The 22,975-nt window shown below is 41.1% G+C and overlaps 1 protein-coding gene across 1 annotated transcript in view; it reads right to left on the bottom strand.

The window, feature by feature from the left end:
* Positions 1-1,261: 1,261 nt before the first annotated feature.
* The window catches only part of LOC135557434 (connector enhancer of kinase suppressor of ras 3-like), a 45,304-nt gene continuing 23,590 nt past the window's right edge, over positions 1,262-22,975 (bottom strand). The window contains exons 4-14 of the mRNA XM_064990690.1: positions 18,328-18,415; positions 17,375-17,416; positions 15,566-15,685; positions 15,334-15,393; positions 15,143-15,211; positions 14,726-14,865; positions 13,889-13,895; positions 13,494-13,621; positions 13,059-13,255; positions 12,516-12,602; positions 1,262-3,573 (exon numbers count right to left, since the gene is read on the bottom strand). Coding sequence (XP_064846762.1) covers positions 3,251-3,573; positions 12,516-12,602; positions 13,059-13,255; positions 13,494-13,621; positions 13,889-13,895; positions 14,726-14,865; positions 15,143-15,211; positions 15,334-15,393; positions 15,566-15,685; positions 17,375-17,416; positions 18,328-18,415 — 1,261 coding nt within the window. The 3' untranslated portion in view covers positions 1,262-3,250. The remainder of the gene's footprint in view (positions 3,574-12,515; positions 12,603-13,058; positions 13,256-13,493; positions 13,622-13,888; positions 13,896-14,725; positions 14,866-15,142; positions 15,212-15,333; positions 15,394-15,565; positions 15,686-17,374; positions 17,417-18,327; positions 18,416-22,975) is intronic.

Below are 22,975 nucleotides of genomic sequence, written 5' to 3'. Positions count from 1 at the left end.
GTCTTAGCTGTTGCTGTCTGTGTCTTAGCTGTTGCTGTCTGTGTCTTGTCTGTTGCTGTCTGTGTCTTGTCTGTTGCTGTCTGTGTCTTAGCTGTTGCTGTCTGTGTCTTAGCTGTTGCTGTCTGTGTCTTGTCTGTTGCTGTCTGTGTCTTAGCTGTTGCTGTCTGTGTCTTGTCTGTTGCTGTCTGTGTCTTAGCTGTTGCTGTCTGTGTCTTAGCTGTTGCTGTCTGTGTCTTAGCTGTTGCTGTCTGTGTCTTAGCTGTTGCTGTCTGTGTCTTGTCTGTTGCTGTCTGTGTCTTAGCTGTTGCTGTCTGTGTCTTAGCTGTTGCTGTCTGTGTCTTGTCTGTTGCTGTCTGTGTCTTGTCTGTTGCTGTCTGTGTCTTGTCTGTTGCTGTCTGTGTCTTAGCTGTTGCTGTCTGTGTCTTAGCTGTTGCTGTCTGTGTCTTAGCTGTTGCTGTCTGTGTCTTAGCTGTTGCTGTCAAATTCGAGTCCAATTTTATTGGTTGCGGACACATATTTTGCAGATGTCAGGTGCAGCGAAATGCTTATGTTTCTAGCTCCAACCGTGCAGTATACCTATCAATAGAAAACAAAGCAATGTCAGAGTCCGGAATATACTGATCAAAAATATAAACGCAACATGTAAAGTGTTGCTCCCATGGTTCATGAGCTGAAATAGAAGATCCCAGACATTTTCCATATGCAATTGTTTTTGCACAAATTTGTTAACATCCTTGTTAGTGAGCATTTCTCATTTGCCAAGATAATCCATCCACCTGACAGGTGTGGCATATCAAGAAGCTGATTAAACAGCATGATCATTACACAAGTGCACCTTGTGCTGGGGACAATAAAAGGCCATTCTAAAATGTGCAGTTTTGTCACACAACACAATGCCACAGATGTCTCAAGTTTATGAGTTATTGTGTGAAGATTGATGAGCTAAACATTTTTTTTTCATCCATTTTAGAATAAGACTGTGACGTAACAAAATGAGGAAAAAGTCAAGGGGTCTGAATACTTCAGAATGCACTGTATATATTTTACTATCAAAAACAAGCCCAGGCTTAATGACGCCACTGTTCCAGGCTGATTGTGAAATACTGTGTATAGTCCTTTCTGTGATCAAACAGTGTCAGAGCTTTAAGCGACAACAAACTATGATAATTGTGATAATTATAGAATAGTTGCAGAACTTCATAAATGCCTTTTTCTAATTATTGTTGAGAAGAAAGAACAAACAGAAAAGACGCAACCAAAATTGAATTGCACGTTTTTATTATAGTTTTGAAACTATTACAGAGGTATTCATATTGCAAAGCACTTGCAAAGTCTTGTGAGTTGCTAGACATTTATGCGTAAAACTTGTCCTATGGTGCAGAAATATATTAAAGAGACCCATTTATTGGAATTACCACACTGATTTCCTCCTTTAAGACAAGCTTCACAGCTCCATATGTTTAGTATGTATGGTTACTCTTGCTAAGGCACTGTCTTCGTGGTCATGACATCATGTTATGGTTTCACAGTGAGTCACACCCAATGATGTATACAAACCCTGGATTGAGTTTTCTATGTATTGGCTATTGAGAGTCTTTGAAGCCACCATTCAGCCATATTGGCACTCTCCAGTAGGCGCAGTCCTCCATAGGAATTGGCGGAATTCTACAGTATTGCAATTAAAGGTTTCAAGGACCAAGGCACTGTATTTAATTAAGTATAAAAAAATACAATGTTTCAATGTTTTATTTCTATGTTTAGCTCCTATAATATAATTTAGACATCTGCATTAAGGTGTCTGTAATATAATAAATGTGGTAAAAACTAAATGTAGACATTAATAAATGCATTTCCATATCTTCCTAAATATTTTTTACAAAGGAGGAGGAATGCCAAGATGGAGGTGCGGTGGCTTCAAAACAGTGCCCCCTGTAAGTGTTGAAACACATCAATGGTCACACCAGCTTTATTGAGGACCAGTTAGTGAGATAAAATAGTTACACATTTTTTTTAATGTTACCTGAACTTCACAAAAATATGCACGCACTGACGCTCACTCACTCACACACACACGGACGCTCACTCTCTCACACACACGGACGCTCACTCTCTCACACACACGGACACTCACTCTCTCACACACACACACACACACACACACTCACACACACACGCACACGCACGGATGCTCACACACATACACGCACAGACGCTCACTCACACACACACACACTGACGCTCACTCACACACACACACGCACTGACGCTCACTCACACACACACACACACGGACGGACGCTCACTCACACACACACACACACACACGGACGCTCACTCTCACACACACATGCACGGACACTCACTCACACACACACACACACACACACTCACGAACGCTCACACACACACACACACACACACACACACACACACACACACACACACACACACACACACACACACACACACACACACACACACACACACACACACACACACACACACACACACACACACTCACGGACGCATGCACACACACTGACACGGTTTGTTACAGCACTGGACACATGGTAGCTTAAAAAAAGGCCAACTCTGGCAGTCATTTCCAGCGCATAATAACATGGAACACTATGAAGAGAGAAGCACACTAGCTCCAATAAAAATGATAGGCATTGTATCTATATCAACTTCCAACTGAAATCAAATCAACTTCTGAAAAAGATCTAAACATATTTACAAGAAGTCTCTAGACAGACACAAACTAAATAACTTAACAGTTTACACATAGGAGAGTTCACCTACAGAAGCAAGGCAAACTTTCCTAAACCTGAATTATAATCCTTCTCATGATAAGGAGAATGAGCAGAAACAGAAGCTCCACTGTTTTCTATAATACTTCTTTATACTTGGCATTTTCTTTAATCCCTCCACAAAAGATGGAACACTGTCAGAATCTGTCAGCATTTTGAATCTAAACAAAAATGTGTCACCCCGAGGAGTTCAAATGTAGCAAGAGATCCAACCAAATGGTCTACCACTACATTATGTGGTGTTGAAATTAAGCAAGACCTTCCGTCAGAGCTTCCAAAGGCTGCTTAGCGCTCCAAGTTCCAACAGAATGTTCCAGGTTTGGTACGTGTAAGTCGGAATACTGAGTAGAGTAGCCAGACCATTATTCGATGATAGCAAGGTAAAGGCACGGTGGGGGGGTGGGGGGGTGACGACATGTTCCACTGGGTCGAGGCACTCGTCAATGACTCAGCAGCCTGAGGCGGGCTAGCCAGCCCGCCAGGATCGAAGTGGGTTCCGAAGGAGGATGTTTGGGAGTAGCAGCAGCAGGGATCTCAGTCGTAGCTGGGGAATTTTTGGATGATGCCTCCCGGTATGGGATGGTGGTGCTGTTGTGCAGGTCAGCATTGATGAAGCACTGGGAGCCCCTAATGTGGTCGACGCCATGGATCAGCTGGCCAGACCGCCCCTCCGGGGGTCTGTAGGGTAGGGGAAAGTACGGGGCCTCCTCAGAGATGGTGGCAATCCGCTCGTTACTCAGGTATCTGTGGAGGATGTCCTCTCCTGTAGGGGTAAACAGACAGACAGACAGACAGACAGACAGGCATCTCAATCAATTATTCAAATGGATTTAATAAAGCCCTTTTTACATCAGCACTTACACAACACCTGCCGAACCCTCTCTGTTCAAGGTTAAGTCAGTCTAAGAAGGAGTTGAGGCCAAAATCAACAGTGGTTATGCTGGAGCTTACCCTAAAGTTAATGAACAACGACTTAAGAATTCGAGGCACGCAGTCCGAGCCGGCCTCAGTTTGTTCTGCAGAGTAAATAAGCCTGTGAAATGGCCATTCTGATAACAGTAGATTAGCCTCAGTTAGGTTCCGTCCCAAATGATACCCTCAGAGCTAGCACATAACGTTCTGAGAGCCATATGTTTGTTAGACATTGATGAGAGTGTGGTTGTCCTATGGTTATTTTGCATGCAACCTTCCCACAATGTTCTGGGAATGGTGCAGGATACCCAGCTAGCACATAACATTCTGAGAAGCATATGGGAATTTCAATACTTCAGCATAACGTTTCCTAATGGTTTCCTCAGGATTCTATTTTAAAGTAATTTTCTCAAATTGTTCAGAGAATGTTAAGAAACAACGTTCTTCTGTGGGAATTTCAGTACTTCAGCATAACGTTTTATACAGGTTTCCCCATGGTTCAAGTAGAAGTCATGTTCCCAGAAAGTTCAGAGAACGTTATTAAGAATCATTGTTCTCTGTGGGAATTTCAGTACTTCAGCATAACGTTTTATACAGGTTTCCCCATGGTTCAAGTGGAAGTCATGTTCCCAGAAAGTTCATAGAACGTTAAGAAACAATGTTCTCTGTGGGAATTTCAGTATTTAAGCATAAAGTTTTCTGGTTCTATTTAAAGTCATGTTCTCAGAACATTAAGAAAACTTTCCATAAAAAAACCCAAGAAAACATTAGTATTGTTCAAAGAACATTCCAAGAATGTTATTTAAAAACACATACATTCAGTTCTCAGCGCCAACCATACCCTATCCTGGTAAGTGTGTTCAGGTGTGTTGGCAGCACACACTAATTGGCCAGGCTTGAGCTTAATGAATGCTTGTTCACTTTGAAATTGGGTCCGTTTGAATAGATTAAAATTTACAGCTTTGTATGAGTTAAAAAAAACACATCATGGTAGCTCCATCCTTGTGGCGCAGTGGATTAATTCCATGTGATAGAGAACAGAAGATCATAGGTTTGAACCTCACTGATGGTGTGCTAAAATAAATGTTTAATTAAAAAAATAAATTTTATTTATTGAATATCCGAAACATTCAATATATTTGCAGTGAAGCCACCCCATAACTACATTATTCCAGTCATCCAACAGACTCCCATTCAGAGCGACACACAGAAGCATCCAGGGTCAATGCTCAGCTCAAGGGTATGTTGACAGATCTCCAACCAGGCCAAAAAATGTGAACCTGAACCCTCCAATATCCCCCCACAGTTCTCCAATATCTGTCCCTCAACCATTAGAGACCCCTCCCCTCCCCCAAGAAGAAAAATCCAATAAAAAAATACAATTAATTCCATACCCCACTCCCAAGAACCCCCCAAAGAAACAACAACCAAGAGAAGGAACTAAAGAGAAAAAAGAAAAAGACGGAAGAAAACAACAATGCAAAAAAAATATCTCTAGCAACACATATCTTTCAACTATGATGTGATGTTTAACGTATAACTTCAATCTATCTAATTGAATAGAATCCACAGATTGCGAGTTGAATATAAATAGTTTTACTAAGAGTATTTGTATATTAGTAATTGACTGACCCGGTCTCTCCAGATCTCCTAACAGTACTATTTCTAGGGTCAATTTTAGACCAATGCTATGCATTTTCAGCCATTTCTGAACCTGAGACCAGAAACAGGTTACTCGAGGGCAATAGCAAAATAAATGGTCTATTGATTCTGTATCCTCACAACAAAATCTGCAGAGCTTCCATGATTTTATGCCTGAAATATTCAACATTTTGTTGGTGGCAAGAATTCTATTTAATAATTTTAGCTGAAATGCACAAAGTCTTGAATCTTGCTTTGTTTTATATGTCAACTCATACACCCTGTGTCATGGAATCGGTACATCAAAAATCTCTTCCCAACTATTTTGCAATCTGTATGGCACAGTTGACAACATCATGGTCCTCAAATGAAACTGGTATACTTTCCTATTTATGCTATTTTTAATCCTCCGCCAGTTTTGATCCTTTATATTAGGCAGACAGACCAGTTCCCTACCTCCGCCCACTGCCACCTGCCTCCTCCATTTTGGGGTAATGCTGTAATCAATTGGTTGTACTCTTGGATTGAATAGACCTTCCCGTACAAATCTGATAACTCCATGAAGGACATAACTCCACCATTCCAATTTACAATAAAATGTAAGAATAAAATACCCTTTTCAAACATCTTTCCCATAAATACAGGTATTTTATCAACCAGCACATTTGAGGTAAACCATAATATTTGTTGTAATATTTGTTCCATCTTTTCATGGGGACAAAATTGAAATTGTAGCCAGCTCTGCAATGCTTGTTTGAAATTAATTGAAAATGAGACATGGCAATCTGCACAAAGACAAAAAGGCAATTTTTAAACAATGGATGAGTTTTTTTACTTGATAACCATTTAGGGTTCAAGTAAAACTTTTGAATAAGTGAAGCTTATCTCAGCCCACCCAATTCATATTCATTCAAAATCTAAAGTAACTGTCAGTATATGGTGTGGTCACCAGTTGCATTAAGTACTCCAATGCATCTCCTCCTCATGGACTGCACCAGATTTGCCAGGTCTCGCTGTGAGATGTTACCCCACTCTTCCACCAAGGCACCTGCAAGTTCCCGGACATTTCTGGGGGGAATGGCCCTAGCCCTCACCCTCCGATCCAACAGGTCCCAGATGTACTCAATGGCATTGAGATCCGGACTCTTCGCTGGCCATAGCAGAACACTGACATTCCTGTCTTGCAGGAAATCACGCACAGAACGAGAAATATGGCTGGTGGCATTGTCATGCTGGAGGGTCGTGTTAGGATGAGTCTGCAGGAAGGGTACCACATGAGGGAGGAAAATGTCTTCCCTGTAACGCACGGCCACATCTGCAGTCCTCAAGCCTCCTTGCAGCATGTTTAAGACACATTCAAGCAGATGAGCAGGGTCCCTGGGCATCTTTATTTTGGTGTTTTCAGAGTCAGTAGAAAGGCCTATTTAGTGTCCTTCGTTTTCACAACTGTGACCATAATTGCCTACCGTCTGTAAGCTGTTAGTGTCTTAATGACCGTTCCGCAGGTGCATGTTCATTAATTGTTTATGGTTCACTGAACAAGCATGGGAGACAGTGTTTAAACTCTTTACAATTAAGATCTGTGAAGTTATTTAGATGTTTAAGAATTTTCTTTGAAAGACAGGGTCCTGAAAAAGGGACGTTTATAGATAGGCACGTTTAATTTTGTCTGGTTTAGCGTCCCAGATAAAGCGAAATATTTTTTGCTCATATGATTTTAAAAATTAATCATCAGGAGTAGGCAGCGACATAAGTAAGTGAGTAAACTGAGATATTACTAAGGAGTTAATCAGGGCAAGTTAATCAGGGCAAGTTTTCTATTGAAATTCATTGAGGAGAGCTTATTTATATCTTTTCTGATATGAATACCAAGTATGTCTACTTCACCATCAGCCCATTTTAGAGGTAAACTGCAGGGTAATGTAAAAGTTATATTTTTAAAGATCCAATACATAATAGTGTGCACTTGTCATAATTAGGTTTTAGTCCAGAGAGTACAGAAAAGTTATCTAGATCTTCAATGAAACATTGTAGGGATCTAGCTTACGGACTTAATATAAAACCTGAGTCATCGGCATACATGGACACCTTTGTTTTTAAGCCTTCAATTTCTAATCCTCTAATGTTGTTATTGGATCTGATTTTAATAGCAAGCATTTTGATGGCCATAACAAATAGATATGGTGACAGCAGACACCCTTGTGTAACTCCCCTTGACAATTTCAAAACTCTCTGAGAAGTAGTCGTTATGTACTATTTTACACCTAAAGTTGCTATACATTATTTTTACCCATTTTACCCAAGAGAATTACCGAAATTGAAAAAAATCCAGGCATTTATAAATAAAATCCAATCTTACTTTATCAAATGCCTTTTCAAAATCCTCTATAAATACCAGGTTTGGCCTCTTAGATGTTTCATGATGTTCTATTACTTCTAGTAGTTGTCATATATTATCTCCAATGTATCATCCATGTAAAAAAAACTGTCTGATCAGGATGAACAAAACCTGGTAAAACCCTTTTAATTCTGAGTGCTAGTATTTTTGAATCACAACATTAAAGTGTAAGGGGCCTCCAGTGTTTTAGATAAACTGGATCTTTATATTTGCCATCTGGGTCTTGTTTTAATAATAGAGAAATCAGACATTCCTGCTGAGTACCTGACAGACTACCATTTCTATAGGATTAGTTTTAAAAAATCTAACAATGGAGCTTTTAGTTTCTACCGGTATGCCATCAAGCCCTGAAGTTTATCCAGACTGAAAGGATTTAATAGCCTCAAAAAAGTTCTTCCTCTGTAATTTGGCCTTTGCACTGATCTTTCAGTACATTTGATAATTTTCCATTTTTTATATTATTTGGAAAGAATTCCTTACCGTAATTTTCATTCAGTGTGAGAGGATGAGACGGAAAAGAGAATACCTGCCTAAAATAATTAGCTTCGTCTTTTAACATAATTTAGAGAATCATAGATGTCTCCGTCTTCAGTAACGAGTTTATGCAAATTTTGTTAGCGTTCCTGTATTGGAGATTCAGGAAGAATTTTGTGCATTTTTCTCTATATTCCATCCAGTTTGCTTTCTTTTATAATAAATTACATTAGATCATTCTTGAATAAGTTCCTCTAGTTCTTTTTGTTTTTCATCTAACTTCTTTTGTATCTCTGTAGTATTGTTTTTATTGCTATCTACCTGTACTCACATTAAGCATGTCCAATCCAAAATTAAATCTAGAATCGGCTTCCTATTTCGCAACAAAGCATCCTTCACGCATGCTGCCAAACATACCATCGTAAAACTGACTATCCTACCGATCCTTGACTTCGGTGATGTCATTTACAAAATTTACAAAATGTAATTTAGATGTAATTTACAAAATAGCCTCCAACACTCTACTTAGCAGATTGGATGCAGTCTATCAAAGTGCCATCCGTTTTGTCACCAAAGCCCCATATACTGTGACCTTGTTGGCTCGCTTCATGTTCGTCGCCAAACCCACTGGCTCCAGTTCATCTATAAGTCTTTGCTATGTAAAGCCCCACCTTATCTCAGCTCACTGGTCACCATAGCAACACCAACCCGTAGCACACGCTCCAGCAGGTATATTTCACTGGTCACCCCCAAAGCCAATTCCTCCTTGGCCGCCTTTCCTTACAGTTCTCTGCTGCCATTTTGATAAAATGTCCAATATCCCCATCCACGTGAAGAATCTATAAGAGTTATGTGAATGCCAATTAAATGATGATCTGATCGCATTCTGTCTCCTATTAAAACTTTTTTAACCTTTGATGCAAGAGAGAAAGAGACAAGAAAGTAGTCAAGACGACTAGCTTGATTAACTTCTTGAGTGTAGGGGGCAGGATTTTCGTTTTTGGCTAAAAAAACGTACCAATTTAAAACGGCCTATTTCTCAGGCCCAGAAACTAGAATATGCATATAATTGTCAGATTAGGATAGAAAACTGTCAAAATATTGTCTGTGAGTATAACAGAACTGATATTGCGGGCGAAAACCTGAGGAAAACCTGAGGAAAATCAAACCAGGAAGTGGTTTCTATTTTGAAAGCTCCATGTTCCATAGCCTGCCTTCGCTCCATTTAAAGGGATATCAACCAGATTCCTTTTCCTATGGCTTCCTCAAGGTGTCAACAGTCTTTAGACATAGTTTTGCGCTTTTATTTTGAAAAATGAGTGAGAAAGATAACATCGCGTCAGTGGATAGCTGGGTGTTCGCAGAGTTTTGCTTGCGCAACAGAGTGGGGCAGCCATTGTCTATCCCTCTCATATTAAAAAAGCAACAGTCCCGGTTGATATATTATCGATTATATATTTTTAAAACAACCTGAGGATTGATTTAAAAAAGGTTTGACATGTTTCTGTGGACATTACGGATACTATTTGGAATTTTCATCTGCAATGTCGTGACCGCTCGAGCCTGTGGATTTCTGAACATAACGCGTCAAACAAATGGAGGTATTTTGGGTATAAAAATAATCTTTATGGAACAAAAGGAACATTTATTGTGTAACTGGGAGTCTTGTGAGTGCAAACATCCGAAGATCATCAAAGGTAAGCGATTTAATCTATTGCTTTTCTGACTTTCGTGACCAATCTACTTGGCTGCTAGGTGTTTGTAATATTTTGTCTACTGAGAGAGAAGTTCTTACATAAACGCTTGTTACGCTTTCACCAAAAAGCCGTATTGAAATCTGACACGCCAGGTGGATTAACAACAAGCTAAGCTGTTTTTGCTATATTGCACTTGTGATTTCATAAAAATTAAATATGTTTAGTAATTTAATTTGAATTTGGTGCGTTGCAATTCAGCGGGTGTTGATGAAAATGATCCCGCTAACTGGATGGGTGCGTCAAGAAGTTAAGTCTCCTCCATATATCTCTCTCTAGGTCAAGGTTTTTTAGTCTCCAAATATCCACTATTTCTAATGTGTCCATAATATTTGTGATTTACTTAAGGGCACTGTGATGATAGTTTGTAGATTACCTTTATGGTCCATTGAGATACTTAACACTGTGTTATAGTCTCCTACCATAAGGATTTGATAATTTGTTGCCTGTAAGTTCAATAAATTGGTAAAAATGTTTTCAAAGAAGTATGGATCACCATGATTTGGACCATATAGATTAATGAGCCAAATCTTTTTTTCATCCATTTTCATATTCAAAAGGATCCACCTTCCTTGCGAATCATTCCTGTTTGCACATTCAGATCAACTATTTGCACGTTCAGATCAACATTTTTGTTAATTACTATCATCACTCCTTTTGAGTTCCTTTGTCCATGACAGAAAAATATTTCACCACCCCATTCCTTTTTCCACGTAACTTCATCTATGGAGGTAGAGTGAGTTTCCAGTATATGCTACATTCCTTTTCTTTTAGCCATGGGCATGGACTGATCTTCTTTTTTTATAATCTGCTAAACCATCACAATTATAACTGGCTATACTTATTTTGACCCTTACCATAGCTAGATATTATTCTCATTCTAAATTGACCATAATTAGTGCTTGTAAAGTTACTGCCATCAGAGGTATTATGATGGTCAAAATTAGTGCTTTCAAATGTCTGATATTCAGAATTCAAGAAATAGGTTCTAGCAATATTTGTTTTATTCCCTTGCCTGTTTGCCTCTTTGCCAATGCCACAGATGTTATAAAATTGAGACAAGATATTATGTGTCTAGTACATCTGAGTAGGTTGAAGTGTATGATATTGCATGTGATTTAGTGAGAGTGTGTACGATGTCTGTATAAGAGTAAGACTATAATGTGTGATGTCCAAATAAATAATAACTCTGCCAATTTGCATGGTTGAATGTATACGTGTATACTTAATATTCATGGTGATAGTTGTATTCCATATCGTATCACCGTCATAGTTCCATCTTAATTACCTCAAACATCATTGGAAAACACATCCCAGCAATTCCATAGCAATTGACGTTTCATATGATCATGAAAGAGACCTTGCATTACTCTGGAGACGGCTTCACTACAGTACAAATGTATTCCGTACAATATGTTATTATTCCCCAATGCCCCTATTCTGATATCTTCTCCTTGCTTGTTGTAAACATTTATAAACTTGTAGACAAATACATAAAAAAGATAGACAAACGATAAACACATTAAATTATAAAAACAGTTCTCAATAATGGAGAGAGAGAGAAGAGAAAAGAGAGAAAGATAGTGAGAGAAGAGAGCGAGCTCAGGTGTGTGTATGTATAAGTCCATATGTGTAGGCGAGCATGTAATTGAGTATGTGTGTGTTCATTCCCACTTCATAGTGTTCAGATATTTTTACAGTTCCCATACTTTCTTTTGTAGCCTGAAGTCTCTGTAGAATTGAGAATCAGCCATGGTGTTATGGAGCTGTCTCGGAATAGCTGTCCATCTATAAAGAGTTTGTCCACAATGAGAACCCTTCTCCCTTTGTTGCCTTTGTACCGGATACAGTCTCTTACGACATTCGTTTATCTCCCTTGGAAATTGGTCATTGAGACCGAATTTGGTCCCTTTAAGCTCCCTTCCCCCGCTTTTGATCAGCTCCTTTTGTTGGTAGTGTTCAAATTTTGCATAATTAATACCTAAGCAAATTAGTATCCATGTGTCCTATCTGTGCTTGGAGTTTAAAACAGTTAACCCCAACTTTACCCCAAAGTTTTATCGAAACATGTTCTCAGAATGTCATTAAATAACCTATCATTTCTGTTCTCAGAACGTTAATAAAGCCTACCAGGAAATCTTTCAGTGAACCAGAGTAAAAGGTTCTCAGAACCTCCCTTTAACCGAAAAATGAACATTCCCAGAACAGGCAAAATGTTCACTTCCATTCTCAAAATGTTTAAAAAAAACATTCAGTTTTACCGGTCAGGAAACATATGGCTTTGTTCCCAGAACCAATGGGAAACCAAAAACGTACGTCCCCACAACTTCCAAGGAACCAAATGTGCTAGCTGGGCTATTCCGTAAATAGTGCACTACTTTTGACCAGAGCCAAATGGGCTCTGGTGAAATGTAGTGCACTATTTAGGGAATTTGGTGCCATTTGGGACACATCCTGAGTTACTGCGCTGCTTTGTTTTGGCGGTGTTTCAACCAGGCAGGTGTACTGTAGCTGTTGCATGCTTACCTTTCCTCCCTTGAGGCCAGGGTCTGGAGGACGAATCCGACATGCCCAAACACGAGTCTACAGGCATGGACAGGGGCCGCTGTTTACCTGTAAAGTAGAGTTCAAATGTTCTGTAATTACTACTTATGCCAATATCGATCTCATCAATCTTTCTGAATGGGGGTGCAGGAATTGATCTGCTTATAATTTCCAACATTTTGGTAGGCTATTTGTTAGTCAACTATACTTAGATACAGGCAGCTTCTCTTCTGTCATATGTTGCCCTAGAAGACTAAATAAACACTTGCTCACCAGAATAATGTCATAAATAATATAATGAATGCATCAATCTAGTTAACATCGGTAAAATTGTCTCTGTCATCTCTGCTTCTTTCACCTAGCAAAGACATTTAGGGACTGGGGAGAAAATTAAATGCAATTTATGAGTCAACCTACGCGTCACTAGTTCCCACAACTTCCAAAGAACCAATTGTGCTTGCTGGAGTTCTTGTTGGTGTGTGCTTGTGTGTGCGAGCGTGCATGTGTGTCTGTTATGGTACTGACCCCTTGTGGAGGTCCGTTGTCTCAGGCGGGCTACTGGGGCTGGTTGGATGTTGGGCTCAGGGGGAGGACAGACTTTGATCTTGTTGTCATAGTCTGCGATGGTGAAGCGTCGTCTACCCTCATCCAGGAAGGAGTTAGGAGACTGAGAACCCTTTGGTCTCAGTTGGACCTTCACACTCACTTTAGACTTCCCATCCCTACGATGAGCAGTATATGAGGTGGAAAAGAAGGGAAATGTCAAGGTCAGCTAACAGAGCACTAATGTGAATTCCAGAGGAGGCTGGTGAGAGGAGCTATTTATTCAATTTCAGCCATTACGATGAGCCCGTCCTCCTATGGCTCCTCCCACCAGTCTCCTGTGATAAATACAATGATGGGTTCAAAGACAGAGAGACAGACAGACTGTGTAAGTGACTGATTGACTCAGACACTCACCGTGGGGTGTATGGGACAGATGGGGGAGGAGGGATAAACAGGTCCAGATTGGTCTGCTTCTCTTTCTTCATGAGGGCTTCAGAGGGGGCATGTTTTGGAGACTGGATCTTGGGCATACTGGGGGCACTCTAATACACAAAACAACAAAATACTTGTTTTTAGAAGAAAGATCTTACAAAAATGTTGTCGTGTAAAGTCACTGATATCCTGGGCAGAGATCTGTGTTAAATGTTTGAGGCAGCTTAGCTGTTAAAACCAGAGAACATTCTCTACAAGTACATTGTATCAGCTAAATGAAACACTACCATTACATAATATGGCGTTATTTCTAATTAAGCTAACTTTCGTTTGGTAAATCCACCAATAGTGGCCTGGTTTAGTACGACTGTGAGGACCTGAGACCTGGCATGGACACACTACACTTAGCAGACGACTTATTACACAACAAGGTTGTTGTTTTTTAACCTTTAATTGCTTCCTGCCCACTTCAGAGGTTCTCAGCTCTTTCCCAAGGCCCAATATTGTCCCTAACACAGGAATCAAGTCCTTTTTAGATTACTGTAATTACATAAACAGATCTAAAAGGCTTTACAGGGTCCATTGTTTTTGTGTTTGTCTGTCTGAAAACCAATGTGTGACCTTCGTTAGGTCTGGGCGGAGTGTAGCCTCTAACGGTGAACTAACAGACGAGGTGTAGACAGTCAGGGATTGGTAAGACTCTTAGACTAGAGATCTCTCTGGACTCGAAGATTAGAGGGTATTCAGGGCACACTGACTCAGCCCACAACTGACATTTAAGCACTATGCAATCTATTTGAAACACACATCCTGAACAGAACCTATTAGGTCACATTAGACCCATTGTCTCTGTGAACATGAGTCACGTTCAAAACATGTCTGACATCAGTACATGCTCGGACTTTGTGCTGTTCTTTTTTTTTAAGAAAGAGGGGAAGAAGGGATTCATTGTTCACCCTTACAACCCACCCAGTGGAAGACGCAGCCTGGTTGGCTGAGGAACTGAGGAGTTGGTCCTCTCTTGTCAAACCCCACCAAAAAGAAACAGCTTTGGGATACCACGCACACATATTTCACACCTATGGTGACAGATGAAAATACATCCAGAATTGATTCAACACTAGGATATCAAAGAGGGATAAGGGGAGATGGTCTACCTGCCCTACAGGTGTTCTTCAATCCACTGTGTGTGTGTGATGGGGCTCTACCTGCACCAGGGGGGCCTCCAGCGCATGTTCTTTAGGGGGGCCGGGGTGAAGCTACAGGTACCCGAGGGCCTCTTCTTCACCACCAGACTAACGCCGGCGGTGTCCGCCTTCAGCTTACCCACCAGGTTCTTCAGCTGCCAGCCCACCTGGAGACACCAAAGACAGACAGATTGGACGCCAGCTCGTCAGACACAGCCAGCATCCCAACCCTCATCATAACCAACATTGTCACAACTATCAACAAACCCCATCAACAACCCATTTCCATTTGCGACTGTACTCTCATGCTGCAATGAAACGAGCTATCCTCTGGATGGCTTTCTTGTTGGGCAAGATTAAACAGGAAAAAAAACAGAGATCTCTCTCTGCCCTGGGTAAGTGGTACAATTGATCAATAGGGGTTAGTGAAGAAGAACCACCTACCACTGTCTGCTTGTTGACCTGGATGACCTCGTCTCCAGCATGGATCCTGTGTGTTCTGTCTGCCGGAGACTGGAGGACAGAGGGTGATAGATAAAGGATGAGCAGATAGACATCACCGGAGTTCATTCACCCTGACTGGATGCCTCCAGACCATCTTGGACTACTACTATCAGAATGGACGGGATACTCACATGTTCTGTGGTTCCAGTGATGACGTGAAGCCCGTCGTAGGTGGATTTGATATACATCCCCTGAGAAGATCCAGGGCAACATAAGGAAGAAGCAATCGATCTCAGAGACTGAGATTTCAAACAGTACATCTAGCTTGGGCTGATCATGTAAGATCCCTATGGGCCCTGGTCAAATGTAGTGCACTATATAGGGCATATGGTGCCACTTTGGACGCATGCTAACTCTTCTCACCAGTCCTTCTCCAGGTCTGACATTGGTGATGTGGACCTCCTCCAGACAGGCCGACTGACTCTTCTGAGGGTCGGAGGTCATCCTCATTGTCTGCTCACAGATTACGTTCAGAGCCACAGACTGGAATGGAACATATAACAGAAAACACTCAGCTACAATGTCTCATAACACCAATAGATTTCACTGGATTGGGAAATAACCATGGTTGTTGTAATCTCGTTCACAAGACACTGCCTCCCAATGTATGCGCAATTAGCCTGGGGACAAGGTTAGGGTCCTTGTAAATAGCTATTTTGGTGAGGACTTTGGTGTGGTGGATCTCTGGTGTGTGGTCATTCATGGAGCTAAAATTCAGGAGAGGGGAGGGACAGACTGTAGTCACACACGTCCTGACTGGATTGGCTAATGACTGATAATTACTGGGGTTCTTTCAAAAGGCATTTAAGCATGGGTGTTATACTTTGCCTTGTGCTTGTATCTCTGTACACTGCCCTCATTGAATTGAAAATGATCATTTTTCACAGGGTATGTGGCACATTCTTTTGCTTTGGATTTGTCTTCTGATAAAACGTGTCGTAGGACACGTCAGTTGCTCCACAAGGTGTCCTAATTTCGTCAGACGGGTAGGGTCTCCTACAAGGCATGATGCCATAACGTTGTCATTACTTGGTGTGTGAGGCCGTAGTTTGGATCGTCAAAACAAAGGGAGCTGTTTGCTCCTGGAGAACTCTACAGAACACTGAGGCCTGACACAGACCACGGAGGTCAGAGAAAGACTTGCATGAGCATTGTACAACTTGGCAGTAAACAGCATAGCATGGGAGGCTGAGGTGGTACATCGGGTCAGGCTCTGAGGGAAACTGCAGATAATCCAAAATAATATTATCGGTTAGTTAATGAAGTTTTTAGCTGACTGTGTGAACAAACGGCCCCTTTGGCAGTGTTATTTAACACAGGATGTGGAAGCAGGGCTTCTGTGGACCATCACGGAACTGGGATGCCTCCCAAATGGCACCCTATTCTCTATGTAGTGCATTACTTTTGCCCAGGACTTAGTAGTCCTATATAGGGAATAGGGAATAGGGTGTCATTTGTATAAATAAAGCCCTACACCCATACGGGAACACAGCCCACATCACAAGGATGACTGTAAAAGGGAAGTGTGTGTTTGTTTGTGTATGTGTGTTTGTATGTGTGTGTGCTTCCCCACAAGAATAGTAAACAAACAAAAATTTGACCAATTGGGGACATTTTGTTAGTACCCACAAGGTCAAATGCTACTTCTAGGGGGTTAAGGTTAGAACTAGTGTTTGGGTTAGAATTAGGTTTAAGGTTAGGAGATACGGTTAGTTTTAGGGTTAGAGGCTGTTTAGGGTTAAGCTTAGGTTTTGGCGTTAGGTTTAGAGTTAGCGTTAGGTTTAGGATTCAGGGAAAATAGGATTTTACATGGGACTGAATTGTGTCCCCACAAGGTGAGCTATACAAGACTGTGTGTGTGTGTGTGTGTGTGTGTGTGTGTGTGTGTGTGTGTGTGTGTGTGTGTGTGTGTGTGTGTGTGTGTGTGTGTGTGTGTGTGTGTGTGTGTGTGTGTGTGTGCGTGCGTGTGTGTGTGTGTGTTTGCGTGCGTGTGTGTGTGTGTGCGTGTGTGCATATGTACATGCATGCCTGTGGGTACTGTATGCGTGAGTGTGCTTCCTTGCATGTATGCCTGTGTGTATATCTGTGTGCGTTTGAGTTTATTTTGAAGCTCCAGGGCTGAACTGGTAAACAGAGTCCAAACCAGAGATAAAAAGAGGAACCATTACTTACTACTTGTAGTATCTTCTCCTCCATCTCATAAACTGTGCAGTCCTGCAATTAAGGACAGAAGTATATGTGAGAAGATGCTACAGTCAAAACACTCAAAGCTACACAGTGGTGGACAAGTATTTGTGAAATAAAACACTGGGGAGTGAACGCAAACAGGAATGCAAAAGTTGCCCAGATATACAGGGACGATGGTTCTTGTGGGCACTTAAATAACAACTCCCTATAAACAGTGTGACAAGATGATTGCATGACAGTTCTTAACTATGGGGAGTAGTGAGGACACTGCTCCGACTGTGTATCCTATTCCCTATTTAGTGCGCTACTTTTAACCCGGAACCTATGGGCCCTGGTCAAAGGTAGTACACTAAATAGTGAAACGGGTGCCATTTGGAACACAGGCTCTATCCTTCACTATGGGTTTTGTGGAGGACAGTAAAATTGGGCTACTAAACACGTTTTGATCTGTCCTCCTTCCACGTGCTGCTGGTGGAGGTCTTCAGTGGAAACATACGTGCTTTGAACTGTCAGTGGTCCTGCTCTTATTGCATCCTGTGGTGTGTGTCTGAATAGGGCACACCTTCAGCTAACACTTCCTATTTGAACTCCACCTGAATGTGTAATAGAGCAAATTAAGTAGCCTCTCATGCAGGGTTTCTAAGGTCTCCATTCACAGACGTTATTGTAAGATGGGCTAACTTTGAAACCACAGAGAATTTTCTCAGAGATATTTTGCTTTTACATGACTTAAAAATGCAGCCATTTTTGGTTCGCAGAATGTTCACGAGAAAGGCTCTGTGTGTATTTCGGTGTTGACTACAAGCATGAAAGACATTTACTGAGGGGGCAAGATCCATCATGCTAATTTCTCAAACCCACAAAAGTTGTTACATTATAGTCTTCCCAAAGTCCTATGAAACCTCATGAGAGTGAATAGTGATTATTAGAGTACAAACCTTCTGAACAGTGGAGGTGAGCTCCAGACACAGCTGAATGATCCGGTTCTTAGTGGAGGTGAAGTCACTGATCCCTGTCAAAGGAGTCCTGTCATAGACACAAACCAGAGGTGAGACATGAGTCAGTCACCTCCATAAAACGCAACACAGTTAGAGCTTTACGGTGGCCTTATTACATGACCGCAGTCCAATTCCACGTGACCATTTAGTCATGGTAATTCGTCTTCTCCAAGCTCTGATGCTATATTGCTATGTTGTATTTACTTTGCCACCATGGCATTTTTTTGCTTTTACCTCCCTTATCTCACCTCATTTGCTCACATTGTATATAGACTTATTTTTCTACTGTATTATTGACTCTTTGTTTGTTTTACTCCATGTGTTGTTGTATGTGTCGAACTGCTTTGCTTTATCTTGGCCAGGTCGCAATTGTAAATGAGAACTTCTTCTCAACTTGCCTACCTGGTTAAATAAAGGTGAAATATATTTTTTTCAAATGCTGCCGATGGTCATTAGTGGCCTACCAAATTTGCTAACTGCCTGGTACTCAGCACTTTATTGTCCATCTAATCACTCTGACATCAATGCATTTGTTTTCAATCAATCCATCAGCTTTCTATAGGCTAGGCCTACTATATTTATTTATCAACTTTCCCAATTGCTTTGCTTTACAACAGGAGTATAGTCTACCTGACATGAAAATTAACCATGGGAAAAGCATCCTCCATTCACTATATACAGTGGGGCATAAAAGTATTCAGTCAACCACCAATTGTGCAAGTTCTCCCACTTAAAAAGAAGAGAGAGGCCTGTAATTGTCATCATAGGTACACTTCAACTATGACAGACAAAATGAGAAGAAAAAAAAATCCAGAAATTCACATTGTAGGATTTTTTATGAAATTATTTGCAAATTATGGTGGAAAATAAGTATTTGGTCACCTACAAACAAGCAACATTTCTGGCTCTCACAGACCTGTAACTTCTTCTTTAAGAGGCTCCTCTGTCCTCCACTCGTTACCTGTATTAATGGCACCTGTTTTAACTTGTTATCATTATAAAAGACACCTGTCCACACACTCAAACAGTCACACTCCAAACTCCACTATGGCCAAGACCAAAGAGCTGTCAAAGGACACCAGAAACAAAATTGTAGACCTGCACCAGGCTGGGAAGACTGAATCTGCAATAGGTAAGCAGCTTGGTATGTAAGAAATCAACTGTGGGAGCAATTATTAGGAAATGGAAGACATACAAGACCACTGATAATCTCCCACGATCTGGGGCTCCACGCAAGATCTCACCCCGTGGGGTCAAAATTATCACAAGAACGGTGAGCAAAAATCCCAGAACCACACGGGGAGACTTAGTGAATGACCTGCAGAGAGCTGGGACCAAAGTAACAAAGCCTACCATCAGTAACACACTATGCCACCAGGGACTCAAATCCTGCAGTGCCAGACGTGTCCCCCTGCTTAAGCCAGTACATGTCCAGGCCCGTCTGAAGTTTGCTAGAGAGCATTTGGATGATCCAGAAGAAGATTGGGAGAATGTCATATGGTCAGATGAAACCAAAATATAACTTTTTGGTAAAAACTCAACTTGTCGTGTTTGGAGGACAAAGAATGCTGAGTTGCATCCAAATAACACCATACCTACTGTGAAGCATAGGGGTGGAAACATCATGCTTTGGGGCTGTTTTTCTGCAAAGGGATCAGGACGACTGATCCGTGTAAAGGAAAGAATGAATGGGGCCATGTATCGTGAGATTTTGAGTGAAAACCTCCTTCCATCAGCAAGGGCATTGAAGATGAAACATGGCTGGGTCTTTCAGCATGACAATGATCCCAAACACACCGCCCGGGCAACGAAGGAGTGGCTTCGTAAGAAGCATTTCAAGGTCCTGGAGTGGCCTAGCCAGTCTCCAGATCTCAACCCCATAGAAAATCTTTGGAGGGAGTTGAAAGTCCGTGTTTCCCAGCAACAGCCCCAAAACATCACTGCTCTAGAGGAGATCTGCATGGAGGAATGGGCCAAAATACCAGCAACAGTGTGTGAAAACCTTGTGAAGACTTAAAGAAAACGTTTGACCTCGGTCATTGCCAACAAAGGGTATATAACAAAGTATTGAGATAAACTTTTGTTATTGACCAAATACTTATTTTCCATCATAATTTGCAAATAAATTAATTAAAAATCTTACAATGTGATTTTCTGGATTTTTTTCCCTCATTTTGTCTGTCATAGTTGAAGTGTACCTATGATGAAAATTACAGGCCTCTCTCATCTTTTTAAGTGGGAGAACTTGCACAATTGGTGGCTTACTAAATACTTTTTGCCCCACTCTAAGTGCATAGATGACATGTATTTTTTCCCCCTGCCCCTGTTTCGAGACAGGTGCATGATAATGGTCCATTCTAAATCAAAACTAATTGCACACATACATTTATATTATTTAGTATTTGTAAAGGCAAAATTAAATTAAGAATAGTCTGATGGGTGACAATATTAGCCTATCACTTGTGAATGATGTATTATTACTTGTGAATGATGCCCAGCGTGTGCAGTAAATCAACAACAACCAAATTAAGCACATTAATCCGCTTTACAACCGGTGTAGAGCCTAAGAGACAATTTATGCTTTTTTTCTCTCACCAATTGGTAGTAGTTACAGTCTTGTCTCATCGCTGCATCTCCCTTACGGACTTGGGAGAGGACTCGGGAGAGGCGAAGGTCGAGAGCCATGCGTCCTCCGAAACACAACCCAGCCTAGCCGCAATGCTTCTTGAAACAATGCACATCCAACCCGGAAGCCAGCCGCACCAATGTGTCGGAGGAGACACCGTACACCTGGCAACCTGGTCAGCGTGCACTGTGCCCGGCTCGACACAGGAGTCGCTTGTGCGCGATGAGACAAGGATATCCCTGCCGGCCAAACCCTCCCTAACCCGGATGACGCTGAGCCAATTGTGCGCTGCCCCATGGGCCTCCCGGTCGCGACCGGCTACGACAGAGCTTGGGCTCAAACCCAGAATCTCTGGTGGCACAGCTAGCCTTAAACCACTGTGCCACCCGGAAGGCCTGAAAATGTATGCTTCATCCTAAAATGCTGTCAGATTTTCACCATTAAAAATGCATCTTTAAAATAAAGCATTACATGCAAAATCGCATTTGTGGTCACTTTTGCTGCGCTTAAAATGTGAAGAAATAGCCAAATAGTTTATCAACCTTTTAAGCTAAACGTTCTGATCTGTTGCATCAGCCTCACTGCTTTAAAACATTTTAATGTGAGTGGTTGTATTAATTTGGGATCTATCCCATCCTACAACTGTCCCAGACTATGTTTGAAATATTTATTTCTTGCACAGAAGGACCTCTGGGGGATAGTAGATTGACATAGGCTAGTGCGTTTGCTGTTCGTAAGGCCTACTCATCTTGTTGACTGACAGAAAGTAGGCTAGATGTTGACAGCTCATCTAACATCTTAAAAATGCACCTCGGAATTTGCATCCCCAAAGTGTCTGTCTTCACTTGTAGCCTACTTCTTAGCTGAGATGCCTGTGAGAATGACCCGATCACATGAAGAGCAGTTTGATATCTGAGAGAGCTATATGAGTGAGAGGTGCTTGGAGGCATGGCAGCCGGAAGAAGGGAATTATAATAATTATATTCAGCCCACGCGCACAATGGCCATTTTAGCCGCAAAAGGCATGAATTTTTTTATGGGGCATTACGGTCAGACAAGGGGGATGCCGCTGGGAAATTCAAGAAATTCAAGGCCTGGTGAGAATATGATCAAGTGCTTGTCAAATTGTGAATGAGACACTGATGGAATTTGCAGCCTGCAAAAGAAACAAAGCAGACCTAATGCCTTTCATGTGACCTTTTTTCAAATCATAATTAGTCGCATCATTCAGCCTTGGAATGTTTTAAAAATCAAAATATATAGCCCAAAGTTTGTATCACAATTAAGTTGCATGATTAACTCAAAATTAAGCATATAGGAGGACCTGTTTCTTTGTTAGCCACTCAACACAGAATAGCCGCATGTGCGCACTTCCCTGGAGAAAATATAATTTCTATTTTATTCAGCTTTGTTCAATTGTATTCTTTATACTATAACATTTTTTTTAAATTATGACATGGAATTCTAGGCCAATTTTGTTTGCTAAATGAACTAGTGTAGCCCACAGCCATACGGCATAGCAATATCAGGGCCGAACATAAGAACAACTCAGAGTATGCTATTCTGTTCTTCTGAAATAGACTACATTTTCTTCATATCATGTTTTTTTTTTTTTTAGACCTATAAAATAAATCATGGATTTACTGTGAAGGTGTAGGCTATATTACATGGATTTATTGGACTTTTTAAAAATGTAACGTTCCAAAACTCTTGCTTCAGTGGCTTGTAGGCTATGCGTGGAAGCCAGGAGATGATAAACATGTTTATGTTCATTTACGGTCAATTACAGTGAGACCGGCAGTTATTTGCTTGACAATCTCCGGCTGAGAACATTTCATGACAGCCAAAGCCCTAACCACAGTCAAACACCACACAGTAAACTTAAAACAAGTAACACAGGAATCCTCTCAATGCGTGTACAAACATAACAATCAGTCAGCCATACCAGAGAAAAGACAGGAT

The sequence above is a fragment of the Oncorhynchus masou genome, chromosome 16 (assembly GCF_036934945.1).
Source record: "Oncorhynchus masou masou isolate Uvic2021 chromosome 16, UVic_Omas_1.1, whole genome shotgun sequence".
Taxonomy (NCBI): domain Eukaryota; kingdom Metazoa; phylum Chordata; class Actinopteri; order Salmoniformes; family Salmonidae; genus Oncorhynchus; species Oncorhynchus masou.
This window is presented reverse-complemented; position numbering and strand designations above follow the sequence as displayed.